A 16,896-nucleotide genomic window follows, 5' to 3' on the forward strand; every position below is an offset into this window, starting at 1 on the left:
GAAATGGAAGAACGAATAAGTACTCTTGAAGATACAGAAATAAAAAGAACCAAAACAGAAAAGGAAAGAGAAGTACGAAGGAAAAAGAACGAAGAAAGACTCCGGGAACTATCTGACTCCATGAGGAAAGGAAATATAAGAGTTATAGGAATTCCAGAAGGAGAGGAGAGAGATGTAGGAACAGAGAAAATATTCCAGGAGATAATTGAAGAGAACTTCCCAAACGCGAAGAAGGAGCTGAAAATTGATATACAAGAAGCAAGAAGAACACCAAACCTCCACGACGAAAGGAAAAATATAGCAAGACACATAATAGTAAAGCTCCCAAGAATCCAGGACAAGGAAAAAATAATGAAGCTGACAAGAGGGAAGAAACAGATAACATTCAAAGGAAAACCAATCAGGCTGACATCAGACTTCACTGAAGAAACACTACGGGCAAGGAGAGAGTGGAGGGACATAGTCAACAGACTCCAAGAAAACAGATGCTAACCAAGAATACTCTATCCCGCAAAGCTCTCCTTCCTCTATGAAGAAAGAATAAGGACCTTCCCAGACAAAGAGAAACTCTGGAATTTCATTACGACTAAACCCCCACTCCAAAAAATACTACAAGGAATCCTAAAGCCAGAACCTCAGAGGGACGAATAACAATGAAAGAAGGCCAAAAAAAAAAAAGTTATTAAAAGAATAAATATTCAAAGGAAAGACAAACACAATGGCAAATAGAGATGCTAACATATCAATATTAACTCTCAATGTAAATGGACTAAACTCTTCAATAAAAAGACACAGAGTCTCAGGCTGGATTAAGAAACAAAACCCAACCTTTTGCTGTCTGCAGGAAACACATTTAGCTACAAAAGATAAAAATAGGCTCAAAGTTAAAGGATGGAAAACAATCCTACAAGCAAATGGACCAAAAAAGAAAGCAAGAACAGCTATACTTATATCAGATAAAACAGACTTCAAACTCAAAAAAATAAAAAGAGACGCCAATGGTCACTACATTATGATCAAGGGGACAATACTTCAAGAAGAAATAACACTCATTAACATATACTCACCAAATGAAGGAGCACCAAAATATATCAGACAACTGTTGTCCTCTCTGAAAACAGACATTAGAGAAAACACATATGCAGTGGGAGACTTCAACACACCACTATCAACAATGGATAGATCAACAAGACAAAAAATAAGTAAAGAAACTAAAGCTCTAAATAAGGACCTAGAGCATTTGGGCTTAACGGACATCTATAGAACACTAAACCCCAAAAAAACGGAGTACACATTTTTCTCAATCGCACATGGATCATTCTCCAGGATCGATCACATACTGGGGCACAAGACAAACATCAACAGATACACCAAGATTGAAATCATATCAACCATCTTTTCTGACCATGAAGGCATCAAACTAGAAATAAACCATAAAAAGAAGGCAAGGAACTTTCCTACCTCATGGAGATTAAAAACCACACTACTGGAAGACCACTGGACTAATGAGGAGATCAAAGAAGAAATTAAAAAATTCTTTGAATTGAATGACAAGGAGGACACCAATATCCTAAATGTATGGGATGCAGCAAAAGCAGTAATAAGAGGAAAATATATAGCAATAGAAGCTCACATCAAGAAAAAGAAAGAACTCAAAGAAACAACCTAATCTTGAAGCTCAAAGATCTAGAAAAAGAATAACAAAAAAACCCCAAAACCAGTAGAAGAAAAGAAATAATAAAAACCAAAGCAGAAGTAAATGAAATTGAAACTAAAAAAACAATCCAAAAGATCAATGAAACCAAGAGCTGGTTCTTTCAAAAATCAATAAAATAGACAAACCCCTAGCCAGGCTCACAAAGGAAAAAAGGGAGAAAGCAGAAATAAACAGGATCATCAATGAAAGAGGAGAAATCACAACGGACACAGCAGAAATCAAAAGAATAATCAGTAACTACTATGAACAGTTATATGGAAACAAGTTTAACAATCTAGAAGAGATGGACAAATTCCTAAAACTCTACAATCACCCAAAGCTAGATAAAGAAGAAATAGAACACCTAAACAGACCAATTACAATTAGCGAAATTGAAAGGGTAATCAAAAACCTCCCCAAAAACAAAAGCCCAGGACCTGGTGGATTTACAAATGAATTCTACCAAACATTCAGAGACGAATTAGTGCCTATCCTTCACAAACTCTTTCAACAAACTGAGAAGGAAGGGACAATACCAAACACGTTCTATGAAGCCAACATTACACTAATAGCAAAACCAAACAAAGACAACACAAAAAAGGAAAACTACAGGCCAATCTCCCTAATGAACACTGATGCAAAAACCCTCAATAAAATTTTAGCTATCAGAATCCAACAATGTATCCATAAGATAATTCACCAGGACAAGTAGGATTCATTCCAGGGACACAAGGATGGTTCAACATCCGAAAATCAATCAACGTTATCCAACACATCAACAGAAAGAAATATAAAAACCATATGATAATATCAATAGATGCTGAGAAAGCTTTCGACAAAGTGCAACACCCATTCATGATAAAAGCCCTTGAAATTCTTGGGATACAAGGAACATACCTCAACATCATAAAGGCCATCTATGACAAGCCAACAGCCAGTATCATTCTCAGTGGTGAAAAGCTGAAAGCAATTCCATTAAGATCTGGAACAAGACAAGGATGTCCACTCTCACCACTGCTCTTCAATATAATACTGGAAGTCCTAGCCAGAGCAATAAGACAAGAGAAAGACATCCAAGGAATCCAAATAGAAAAAGAAGAAGTCAAACTATCACTATTTGCAGATGCTATGATAATATACATAGAGAACCCCAAAAACTCCACAGAAAAACTAATTCAGCTCATCAATCAGTTCAGTAAAGTGGCAGGATACAAAATCAACACACAAAAGTCAGTAGCCTTCCTATACACAAACAATAAATCTGAAGAAGACGAAATCAAAAAAACCATCCCTTTTATTATTGAAACAAAAAAAATCAAATACTTGGGAATAAATCTAACAAAAGAGGTAAAGGGCCTATACAAAGAAAACTATAAAACACTGTTAAAAGAAATAGAAAAAGACACAAAGAAATGGAAAGACATCCCCTGCTCATGGATTGGAAGAATAAACATTATTAAAATGGCCATCCTTCCAAAAGCAATATACAGATTCAATGCTATTCCAATCAAAATTTCAATGTCATTCTTCAAAGAAATAGAACAATTATTGATGAAATTCATATGGAATCACAAAAAACCCGAATAGCCAAAGCTCTCCTGAAAAAAAAAGAAGGGAATGGAGGCATCACACTCCCAGACTTCAAACTCTACTACAAAGCCATAATCATCAAAACTGCATGGTATTGGAACAAGAACAGACACACAGACCAATGGAATCAAATAGAAAATCCAGAAATAAACCCACAGATTTATGGTCAACTAATCTTTGACAAAGGAGCAAAGACTATGCATTGGAGCAAAGAAAGTTTGTTCAATAAATGGTGCTGGGAAAACTGGGTCGCTACATGCAAGAGAATGACGCTTGACCACTACCTCACACCATACACAAAAATCAACTCAAAATGGATTAAAGAACTAGACATAAGACCTGAAACCATAAAATATATAGAAGGAAATATAGGCAAAACACTACGTGATTTGCACATCAAAGACATCTTTACAGACACATCACCCAAAGCAGTGATAGTGAAGGCAAAGATAAACAGCTGGGACTATATCATATTAAAGAGCTTCTGTACAGCAAAAGAGACAATAACAAAAACAAAGAGAAACCCCACCAACTGGGAGAACATTTTTGCACACAACACTAATGATAAAGGACTGATCACAAAAATCTGCAAAAAGCTGATGAGACTCAACAACAACAAAGAAAATAATCCCGTCAAATAATGGGCAGAAGAGCTAAAAAGAAACTTCTCTGGAGAGGAAATGCAAATGGCCAACAGGCATATAAAAAATGTTCAACATCACTTGTAATCAGGGAAATGCAAATCAAAACTACCATGAGATACCATCTTACACCAGTGAGAATGGCACATATTAAAAAAACTAGGAACAACAAGTGTTGGCGAGGGAGTGGAGAAAAAGGAACTCTTCTGCACTGTTGGTGGGAGTGCAAACTGGTCCAACCACTATGGAGAGCTGTGTGGAGATTTCTGGACCTACTAAACATAGAGCTTCCATATGATCCAGCAATTCCACTCCTAGGTATTTACCCAAAGGACATAGAAACATCAATTCCAAAGAACACCTGCACCCCTATGTTTATAGCAGCACTATTTACAATAGCTAAGCTTTGGAAACAACCCAAATGCCCAAAAACAGATGACTGGATCAAGAAGATGTGGTACATACACACTATGGAATATTACTCAGCAATCAAAAAAAGATAAACACATGCAATTTGCAGCAACATGGATGGCTCTGGAAGGGATCATGCTCAGCAAAATAAGCCAGAAAGAAAAAGAAAAATACCGGATGGTCTCACTTATAGCAGGAATCTAGAAAACTTAAATAAGGGACCAGGAAAATGAATAACTATAAGAAAGTAAAAATCAAAGTCAACAAAAAACTATGAACCAGAGACACTTTTGGGGGGTGAGGGGCGGGAGGGGAGGGATTGGGGTCAGAATGGGGGGGTTGCAATTGTATGGGGAATATAAAAATTAAATTTATTATTTAAAAAAAATAAAATATAATAAAGAAGGTGAAAAAAATAAAAATGAGCTATGATATAAAAAATATATGAATAAAAATAAAATTAAAAAAAATTTCGTAGAATTATACAGCATCCAAGACTGAATAGGGATGACACAGAGACCCTAAACAAACCCATCATAATCAAGGAAATTGACATAATAATCAAAACTCTCTCAAAAACAAAGAGTCTAGGACCAGAAGGCTTCACAATTGAATTCTACCATACATTCATAGATTAATTGTTGCTTATTTTATTCAAACTCTTCCAAAAAAATCAAAAAGGAATACTTGCAAATACGTTTTATAAGGGCAACATTACTCTAACACCAAAATCAAAGAACAACAAAAAAGGAAATTACAAACAAAACCCCTAATAGTAAAAAACACAGATGGAAAAAATTCTGAATAAAATCCTAACTAACTGAATCCTACATGCATTAAAAGGATCATACACCATGTTCAAATGGGATTCATACCAGGAACAAAAGGATGGTTCAACATCCAAAAATTAATAAATACAACTCACCACATCAACAAAAAGAGAGATTTAAAACCATATGAGGGCCTCCCTGGTGGCATAAGGGGTAAAGACAACCTATGAAGCTATCCACAGCCACTGCAGCATGAGTTCGATCCCTGGCCAGGGAGCTGCCCACATGGTGCAGCAGACCTCTCCTGACTTGCCCGCTGCTCCCCTAAGCAGTGTATTTCAGTCAATCTGCCTGATCTGTTCCCCACTCTGTTTCTGGTGAATGCCCTCACCTTCCGCACCTCTGGTGTGTACCCCAGCTCTTGTATGCATAAATAAATAAATCTTAAAAAAAATAAAACCATATGAACATATCAATTTATGCTCAGAAAACATTTGTTAAGGTTCAACATCCATTTAGTTGAAAACCATCAAAAAGTTGGGGATAAAAGAAAATAACCTTGACATAGTAAAAGCAATTTACCAACAAGAAAAAAAAAACAACAATATTTAATAGCATATTCCATGGTAAAAAACTGCAATCTTTTCACTAAGATCTGTCACAAGACAAGGACGTTCATGCTCACCATTGCTATTCAGCACAATATTGGAAGTTCTAGCTAGAGCAACCAGACAAGAGAAAGATCAATGGAATAAAACTTGGGAAAGTAGTAATTAATATATATATTAATGATTTTATTTACTTATGCATACAAGAAGTGGGGTGCAGGCCAGATGTGCAAGGGATGAGAAGATTCACCAGAGACAGAGTAGGGAACAGAACAGGCAGAACAGAACTGACTGAAATACACTGCTGAGGGGAATAGTGGATGAGACAGGAGAGGTCTGCTGCACCATACGGGTAGCTCTCTGTCCAGCTGGGGATCAAACTCGTGCTGCAGAGGCTTCGGATAACTTCACATTGCTGTGCTTAACCCCTTGTACCACCAGGGAGGCCTGGCAAGTATAATTTTAACACATGCAAATCAGTTACCTTCCTGTACACAATCAGATGGGAGAAAAATAAATTAAGAAAGCGGTCCCCTTACAATTACAACCCCTCAATTAAATATCTAGGAATAAACCTTACAAAAGAGGAAAAAGATTTTTACAAAGAAATCTATAATAAGACATTGTTGAAAGAAATAAGATACAAAGAAATGGAAAAATTATTTCCTGCTCATGGATTCAAAATCGCCAAAATGGCCATTCTACCCAAAGTAATATTCATATTCAGTACAATCCCAATAAAAATATCAATGGCATATTTCAAAGAGCTGAAGCAAATATTACTGAAATTGATATGGAATCACAAAAGATCCCAAATAGCAAAAGCAATCTTGACACAAAGAGGAAAAAGAATGCAGGCATCACATTTCCAGATCACAAGTTGTATTGTAAAACCACAAAAAATAAAACAGATTGGTACTGGAACAAAAGCAGACACACAGACCAACAGAATATATTGAGAGTCCAAAAATAAACTCAAATACATATAGACAGTTTTCTATGACAAAGGAATAAAAAACATACACTCCAGCAAGGATAGCCTCTTCAATAAATGGTGTTGGGAAAACTACATGGAAATGAATGAAATCAGACCAGGATCTCACAATATACACCAAGATCAACTCCAAATGGATCAAATCTTGGATGTAAACCTGAAACCATAAAATAGAAGAAAACATACACAAAACATTTCATGACATAAGCTTTAGTGATGTCTTTCAGGATTCATTGCTGACAGAAAGGAAAATAAAAAAGAACATAAACAATTGGGACTACATCAAACTAAAAAGCTTCTATACAGTGAAAGAAACCATAACTAAAACAAAAAGACACTCTACTTAATAAGAGAAAATATTTGCGTACCATCATCTGACAAAGAACTCACATCAAAGTTATAAAAAGAATGCATAAAACTCTACAAAAACAACAGAAATAGCCCAATCAAAAAATGGGCAAAAGAACTAAACAGACAGCTCTCCATTCAAATGACCATCAGGCACATGACTTAATACTCACAATCACTTACTTCACTTACTTTTAGAGAAATGCAAATGAAGACTACAATGAGACATCATCTCACACCTGTGAGCATAGCCCATATTGAAAAGACCAGAAACAATTGCTGGTAAGGATGTAGAGAGGGCCTCTCTGGTGGCGCAGGCAATTGAGCGCCGCACTGTGAAGCGGTCCGCAGCCTCGGCAGTGAGGGTTTGATCCCGGCCAGCCAGTGAGAATCCCACATGGCGTGGAGACCTCTCCTGTCTCGCCCGCTGCTCCCCTCAGCAGTGTATTTCATCAGTCTCCCTGTTCTGTTCCCCGCTCTGTCTCTGGTGAATCCTCTCACCCTCCTGTGCATCTGGTCTGTACCCCAGATCTTGTATAAATAAATAAATATTTAAAAAAAAACGGATGTAGAGAAAGGGAACCTTCATAAACAACTGGCTGGAATTAGATTGTTTCAGCTCCCATAGAAAGCAGCATCGATGTGTCTCAAAACATTAAACATGGACTGCCATTCATGCAGTAATTTTACGGGTAGGCATCTATCCCCAAAATTCAAAAACACCCATTCAAAAGGAAACTTGTGCTTCCATGTTTATTGCAGCACAATTCACTATAACTAAACTATGGAGGCAACCTAATTTCCCCAGAACAGATGAGTGGATCAAGAGGTGTTAAATATACACAATGGAGTACTACTTAGCCAGGAGAAAGGGATAACTCATTCCATTTGTGACGACATGAATGAATCGTGAAAGCAAAATGCTAAGTGAAATAAATGAGAAGGAAAAAAGAAATACTGGATGGTGTCACTAATTATGGAATATAAAGTAACTAAATTAATTGTCAGATGAAGACAAACAGAATCACTAACCTTTGGGACCTGACTACAGGTCTAAAGCACCAACTAGAGAAGGGGTTGGGAGGGAGGGGTAAGAACAAAGAAAGATGTCAGCACAATGGTAGTGGAATATGAGTGAGTCTGTGGTGGGTACACTGTGGTGGTAATAATTGATGGGGGTACCCTAAGTATTATCTTAGTTCAAAATTGAATTAATTAATGATAGAAAAAATGGGAGAAATACTGCATATTAATATAATTAAAAAACTAGAGAAACAGAATAATACATTTTAAAGTTACATTGTAACAAGATTTTTTAAAAAATTTATTTATTTATACAAGAACTGGGGTACAGTCAGAGGCGCATAAGGGTGAGAGAATTCACCACAGACAGAGCGGGGTACAGAACAGGCAGATGGACCAAAGACACTGCTGACAGGAGCAGCGGGCAAGGCAGTAGAGGTGTGCTGAGCCATGTGGGTTTCTCCCTGGCTTCCAGGAATCGAACCTGCACTGCAGAGGCTGCAGACAGCCTCACAGTGCATCCCTCAACCCACTGCACCATTGGGGAGGCCCTGTAACGTAAGATATTAACAAAAAGAGGACATTTCACAGAGCGTAGGTCCATCTAGAGAATTATAAATAATTTTAAGCAATACACCTCTAACATTAATCCAGAGATTATTTTTATTTAAAGATTTATTTATTTATACAAGAATCAGGGTACAGGACAGATGTGCGGCGAGGGTGAGAGGATTCACCAGAGACAGAGTGGGGAACAGAACAGGCAGACTGATGAAACACACTGCTGAGGGGAGCAGCGGGCACGACAGAAGAGGTCTGCTGCACCATGTGGGACCCTCGCCGGTCAGCTGGGATAGAACCAGCACTGTAGAGGCTGCAGACAGCTTCACAGCGTGGTGCTCAACTGCCTGCGCCACCAGGGGAGGCCCAATCCAGAGATTATTTTAACTTCTCTGAACCATTTCATTTACAATGAGTAAACTGTGGATATACACAATGGAATATTTTTCCAAGTAAACATTTTAACCCCAGTGTCTGTAAAAATTTTGGAGTATTTTACAATGTTATACAAAGTATGAAACAATGTTTTCATAATCCTGCTTCTCAAGGAGTTTTCTTATGGAAGGCTAAATTTGGGCACATATATAATTGAGGGAAATTATCTATGTTGACAATGTAACATATTTAACATTAAAGGCCAATTTACTCTTAATTATTAAGCTACATACAGCTAAAGACTTTGTTGAGAACTGTATCATAATGTTGATTATGAAATGTTCTGATATGTGCTTGAATTTGAGATTAACCAATTTATAAGATTACTGGTTGGTACAGGAATTACCCAACAAAAATTGTGTATCAATTCTTAGTATAGGCTTAAAACAAATGTTGGATGAATGAGTAAATAAGTAAATTCATTTGTTTAAAAAAGTTCTTAGTTGATAACTGATGAAAAATATTTTAAAGTGTAAAAATAGTGACTATTTTATTAGGAAGGAATTTGTATATTCCTACTGAGGAGGTAAATTAAATTTTGAAATTAAGCTGGGTCCTGGAATGGCACTCCCCAACCACTGGCGATATTTCTTGTGCCACAACAGCCCCCACCAGTACCCTTAACACTCTAAGTAATTGGAGAGAACAGGATGTGCCCAGTACATGCTAACCAAGTCCTTGCTAAGTGAGCAAAAAGAAACTAAAGCATAAATGCTAGATTCCAGCTCCTGTGACTTTGTAAACAGCCACTGACTTTCCCAGTCAGTCATTAACTTCTGCCTGACTTCAGTCCTTTCCTCCCTTGGAAAGTGCTTTCAATAAACTTATCTTTAATTATAATCTCTCTGTCTCTGTGGATTCTTCCACACCCACATCAAGCTCACCTAAACTCATGTGCACCACATTTCCGACTATAGAGGCAAATTGTATTTGTTTTTCTATTTTTGATACTAGTCAGAAGGTCCAACTAGTTGTACAAGAGTCCTTGCCTAAAATATTCTTTCAAGGGATGATATGAATTTACTTACTAGCATTAGTTCATAAATATCCTGTCTATGGCTGAGATGACTAAAGCAGTATAAAACCCTGTGAGTAACTAAGATAGAAATCAGTGTGATTTTAAAAGGAATAGAATTTTTAAAGTTCAAGAATAACACAAAAAGAGAACAAGGTGTTTAAGAATGTAGGAAATGTGCACCTTATGTTTAATTATCTTAAAAACTTATTCCAAGAAAAGCAACTTCCCAAATATGTTCAGTGGATGGTAACAGATGCCACTTGCAAAAATAAATATCCAATGTTCAACAGTTCACTTAAGAAAGTTTCTTCAGAGTGATACCAGGGTGTGCTATGAATCCCAAGGAAAGTAAAGGAAATGCACTGTTTTCCTAAATAATCTGACCATACAACCTTGCCCCACATCTTTTTTTTTTTCTTCCCGGTAGAACATTTCTAGTGGTTATCCTTTGATAGAAAATATGTTGAGAACTGCTGTTCAAAAGGAATCATTGATTCCACTTTACCCTCTGATAAATTTAATAATAATTAAAATGAATAGTTCTAATCTGGAGTTCACATGAAAAACACACAATAATGTATTTTGAACAATAAAATATGTGAATTAAGATTACTAATAACTGTTCAGAAGCAGCATACTCTCAAATGCAGGAAGATAGGTAAAAGAAAAAATAGTCTATTTGGTAGTGAACTGTAAACCTAAAGTTATAATATGATCATTAAAATGTTGCAATCCTGTATCGTTTCAAATTGTTTTATGTTATACACACAAATGCATGCACATCTAATAAGGTACTCTACCACATTTCCATTGTCTTTTCAAATAATCTGTATGGTGATGGAAGCTAAATAGATACTCAAAACCTTTTGTGTTGCAGATTAGATGAGAGAAAGGAAAATATTAAATACATGAAATTCATAGAAAAGTGCCAAAATCCTCAAATCTCATTTTAACATTATAGCATTTGAAAAGATTTGGCTGATTAAAAAGCTGGAAAGCATCTTCTTATGGACACATTTTTTGTGACTATGAATGGTTTGGTTTTACAATTCTGTTAACTGATAATGAACTGATGGCATTTTATGGAGTAATTAAGGTTTTGTTAGCCTAATCACCACATGCAACCAGGATTTATCTGACAATTTCAAACTCAGATGTTAAAAACAGATCTTTGTTTGTTATAATCTAGGTAAAATAATTCTAAACAACTGGTGATAATTCTCATGGAGACGAGTAAAGGATTAAAGTAAAAAATTTCCAAAAATACAAGGCAGTGCACTGGCAGTAAGCAACACAGTTAAAGAATACCATTACTTTTACGTTTTTTCTTTTGTCTTCTTTTTATAATCTGTTCCATAAATAAATGAAATTAGTTGGTGGAATTTAGTTCTAAACTGTCTTCCTTCCTACATATTATTACTTAAATTACATAAATGTCAAATGGCCACATAAGAGATTAGAAGAAAATAAATGATATAGAATCTAGTCAGTAAATCAGTCCTAAACTGCTAGCCTGGATTCTCATTATTGTGATCTTTGGAACAGTTCATCTGTTCCTTCACTCAAATAAATCTATAATTATCTATCATAGGATAGACATATACTAAACCGATACTGTCATGAGAACAAATGTTGTCTAACTTTGTGAGTTCTGGGAATCATATGCTATCTAGATATCATTTATTCTATCTTTTACCTTCACAGTGAAAATGTTCAACAGTGATGCCAGCAATGATGATGGTAAAAATAACAATGAAAACAGCAACAAAAATAGCCGTCTTCATTTATTGATAGCTTATTACATCCGAGGTAACATTAAAGCACTTTGTATATGTGACTGAATCATCCAATAGTTTTATGCAGGAATCCTCATAGATTTTATGTATTGAGATAGAAATGAGAAGAGGTAGAAATAAAACCAAACTATTTCTGATTCCAAAGTTTCACTCTTAAACTATTATATAACAGACTAAAATAAAAAAAGCTCGGTTTATAATGTTTTTCATAATTGTTAATGAATGTGTTTATACATAAATGCATAAAAACACAAGATTACGATACTAGGTTTGCAAAAAAGTCACTTAATTGTTTACTAGTGAATAGTTTCCCTTGGAACTTACCTTTGATTTACTGTGTCGTATTAGGGCAGAAAGCAGTCTGTTTGACTCCCCCATCACTCCAGCATGATCTTTGGCTTCACACCATTCTACCAAACGCTCCACTAATTTAACATTCTTTCCCAGTTGTTCAGCAGCTTCTGCTATAGGAAAGAAGGTAACCATAAAGAAAAGAGTTAGTGATAGATAATCAACTACAGTAATCAGTGAAAAAAGTAGGTAAGACAGTGAATGTAAATTTAATGTCTAAAAAACACAACAAAACAATTGTATTAAAGCAAAAACTGTGAGTATACATATCTAAAACTTTTATACATATCTAAACTTTTCTAAAAAGTTTTGGACTTTCATACAATGATATAAAACAAATAGCTTCATACTGCTTTGGTTTACTTTCATAGTGAGTATTCTGGCTAACAGTAATGAAGTGTTTTTAGGACTCTGATATCAATAGAGAAAGGTTTGGAATTTAGAAATAATAGAAACAATCCCAAGGAATGACTTTCATTTTTATTTTTGTAAAAAAACAAACAAAAAATGACCTCCCTATTTGTAAACAAAGTTTTAAAAATTATGAATATCACTATATTGAAAAATGGTAATTCTGAAGACAAGGTAAAAATGGGTATGGAATGGCCAGACATAAAATCCCCTCAGGAACTGCTAGTAGTAAATCAGCCTAAAGCCAGGACTATAAGTACTAATAAAGATGCAATGCAATTTCTACTTAAAGTCAATTATAACAAGTATGGGGATTACTTAAATGGGTTCCAAAACCATCTCTTTCAGCTTTTATCTTATCTGCTTAAAGATAAATGGCTTATCTGCCATTTATCTTTATAATTATGTAATTCTAAAAAAGCTAAATGCAGTTCCTTTATTTATTGAGTTAACAGTGGTTTACCTCATTATTTGTGTTATAGAGGTATAGTGTCTCCCCCTATAGAGGTGCTACTACACCACACCCACCACCAAAACATCCACAGCTAAAGGCACAACACTACCATAGCAACTTGGAAAAAAGCACTTCTTTTACCTTGTGCATCTATTAACATTCTTAATGTTCCCAGAAGTTTGAACTGAACTGGAGGCATTTCAGACTTAAGGAACTTCAACACTGCCTCTGTGACTCCAGCTGATAACATCTTTGCTTTATTTACAACTACAGAGAAGGAAAGTTTATAGTTATAAAAAGTTAGCACTCTTGATGATAAGTTTTTAATTCAACAGATATTTATTGTCTTACCACTAAGGCGGCAAATGATATTTTTTGTAAATTTAAAAAAAAAACAACTTTTTTCCACTTCTCAAATTTCATTGATTTGGCATTTGTTTACAAAACTATATGATCTTGGGAGTATAACTTCACATTGCCATATATGCATATAATTTCACTCAGTCTCCACCAAAGCTCTGTTGCCAATAACCTACATCACATTCCCTCTACCATTCCCTCTGGTAACAACAGTTTTCACACAGCCTAAGAGTTACTTTTTGTTCTGCTTTGTTCTCTTTGGCTACTTATTCTCTATAAGTGAGTGAAGGCCTTTGCTATTTTTTGGCTTATTTCATTTAGTATAATCACCTCAAGATCCATCCATTTTGTTTATATAAGGCACTATTTCATTTTTAATAGCTGAGTAGTATTTCACTGAGTATGTACTCTACTTTATACAGTTGTCTGTCAATGGGCATTCAGTCATTTCTTGGCTATTGTGAATAATGATGATATGAATATGAGTGCATAAATATGTTTGTATTAGTGATTTCAGATTCTTTGGTTAAACACATAGAAACGATATTGCTCGATCATGTAGTAATTACATTTTTAATTTTCTAAGGAGTTTTCCAGAGGCTGTAACAATTTACATTCCCACTGAGTAGATGACTGTTCTTTCTTCTCCAATTGTTCATGAATACTGTTCTGTCTTTACGGTATAGATCATTCTCAAAGGGGTGAGAAGATACCTCATTGTGGTTCTGATAAGTGATAAGTGATGCCTGGTACTTTTCTGTGTATGTCTTCTATGGTGAAAGGTCTATTTAGGTTCTTTATTCATTTTTAAATTGGATTGATTTCGATTGTTAGTTGCAGGAGATCTCTATATATTTTGGAAAATTAAACCCCTGTCAGATATGTGATGTGCAAATATTTTCTTACAGTCTGTAGGTTACACTTCTGTTTTGTTGATGGTTTCTTTAGTGCTGTAAAAACTTTTTAGTTTGTTGTAGTCTCATTAGCTTATTTTTGCTTTTTCTTCCCCTTTGGAGGTGAGCTTCCAAATACACCTCTACAGTTGACATCAACTTCTATCACCTATGTTTTATTTCATGGTTTCAGGTCTTATATCCAGGTCTATAATGCATTGTCAATTATGTATAGATTTAAATGATGATCTTTGTTTTGCATATGGCTGTTCAAGTTTTCCAGGGCCATTAATTGAAGATACTTTCTTTTATCTATAGATAATGGCTCCTTTGTCAAAGATTAACTGTCCATATTCACATGGATTTATTTCTCAGTTCTCTGTTCTATTTCATTGATCAGTGTTTCTGTTTTTATTCTAATACCAAAAAGTTTTGAATGCTACCACTTAGTATAAACTAAAATTAGGAGTGATACCTCTGTTTTTCTTCTTTTTTTGCTTTGGCTACTCAAAAACTTTTGTGGTTCCATATAACTTATATATTCTACTTATCTGTTCCATTTCCTAAAAAGTGTCATTGGGATCTGGTTAAGTATTGCACTCGATTTGTAAATTGTTCAAGGTGATACGGTCATTTTTTGTTGTCTCAATAAGAAATTGTGTGGACATTTTAACAATGTTTATTCACCCAATCTATTAATACAAAATATCTTTCCAGTTCTTCTTGTCTTCCTTATTTTGTTGGACAATGTCGTATGCTATTTCATGTAAGTCCTTCACCCCCTTAGCTAAGTATACTCCTGGTATTTTTGTCATTATTGGTGTGATGCAAATGGGACTGTTTTCTCAATTTCTCTTTCTTTACTATACTGTTAACATACAGCAACGGGGGGCAGATCAACATGGCGGCAAGGAAACACTACGAGTAAGATCTCCCATTAAAAAAAATTAATAGGGAGGAAAAGTGGCAGGTCCCAGTGAGGACTGGGACACGGAAGATAAACGGACGACTCCAGCAAACTACCCAAAGAAGAAAGTTGCCATAAAGGAGGACTAGAAGGAAGGAAAGCTCAGAACCCTGCTACCCTCCCCCATCCACAAAGTCGGCACTCTCCGACCAACAGAAAGAAGGAAAAATCAAAAAAAAAAAAAAAAACCAAAACACTAAAACAACCAACAAGAACAAACTACCCATCAAGCAGGACTGTGAGTGGAAAGGAACTATTTCAGCCACAACATCCCATGAACTGGAGCTGTCGAGAACACTGCAGGATTCGCCGTGGAGGTGAGCAAATGGCTCCAGGCACCATTAGAGAAAAACAAAGACTCCCAGAGACCTACACACAGCCCCAGGCCAGCCGGTAAGCGTGGGCGGAAAAGCGGCAAGCTTGAAAAGCAAACGGGGATCTCGGCTGCCCAGGTCCCCGCGCCTGCGACCTAGGCTTGCGGGGAGATGCGCGGGGGCCCTCACTGAGGTGAATGTCCCTCACTGAGTAATCAGAAACCAGGCGCCTGGACACGGGAGCGGGGTGCAAAAGGCGCCATTTCTGCAGACACTGAACTGGGCTACAGCTCACGTCCTGGACCTGAAGGCTCCAGAACTGAGACCAGGGGCACGAAATTCAAGGCGTGGGTTCCCCACGACGGTGGGGCACAAGGCAGACACAGCAACCCAAAGCCGTTGAGGCTTTCCCCACCACTCCCACTCTGTTCCCCATCTCACGGGGTGAAAAAAACACTTCCCAAGGACATGAGGAGAGATCTCTGGCGTCACCTAGTGACCAGAAAAAAATCACCAACACGCCATAGAACAGGGACCTTTTTTCTGTAAAGACTGCTTGAAACCAGCAGAAGGCTCCCAGAGGAGCCAGTGGTGAGCTGGGAAGTTTGCCCACACCAGGCCATTCTGACCAGCAGTCCGAGCCCAGAGGGGGAGCGAGCACCCACGGGCGGGGCAGACCAGGCACGCAGAAGAGTGTGCCTGAGACCAGATGTGCAGGGAGTGCATCCCGCATCGCCATTTTAGAACAGGAACATTTCTTCAGTAAAGACTGCCTGAAACAAGCAGAAGGCACCCTCAGGAGCCAGGGGTGAGCTGGGAAGTTCCCCCATGCCAGGCCCCTCTGGCCTGCAGACCTAGCCTAGAGGGGGAGCAGGAACCCACCGCTGGGGCAGACCGGGCACACAGGGAGTACGTCCAGCATCGCCATTTTAGAACAGGGACATTTCTTCAGTAAAGACTGCCTGAAAACAGCAGAAGGCTCCCAGAGGAGCCAGAGTGAGCTGTGAAGTTCGCCCACGCCAGGACCCTTCTGGCCTGCAGTCCGAGCCCAGAGAGGGAGCGGGAACCCACCGCTGGGGAAGACCAGGCACGCAGGGGAGTGTGTCCCCGCATCGGCATTTTAGAACAGGGACCTTTCTTCAGTAAAGACTGCTTGAAACCGACAGATGGCTCCCAGAGGAGCTGGAGGGGAGCAGAGAAGTTAACCCAGTTACCAGCCAGTCCAAGCAAAACAGTGTCCCAATGCATACAGGTA

At 37.2% G+C, this 16,896-nt stretch overlaps 1 protein-coding gene across 1 annotated transcript in view; it reads right to left on the reverse strand.

Moving 5' to 3' along the window:
* RAP1GDS1 (Rap1 GTPase-GDP dissociation stimulator 1) overlaps positions 1-16,896 on the reverse strand; it is a gene marked incomplete at both ends in the record, with an annotated part of 251,575 nt that overhangs the window by 49,389 nt on the left and 185,290 nt on the right. Inside the window, 2 exons of the mRNA XM_084232955.1 lie at positions 12,216-12,355; positions 13,249-13,374. Coding sequence (XP_084089081.1) covers positions 12,216-12,355; positions 13,249-13,374 — 266 coding nt within the window. The remainder of the gene's footprint in view (positions 1-12,215; positions 12,356-13,248; positions 13,375-16,896) is intronic.

The sequence above is a fragment of the Talpa europaea genome, assembly GCF_964194135.1.
Source record: "Talpa europaea genome assembly, chromosome: 5".
NCBI lineage: Eukaryota > Metazoa > Chordata > Mammalia > Eulipotyphla > Talpidae > Talpa > Talpa europaea.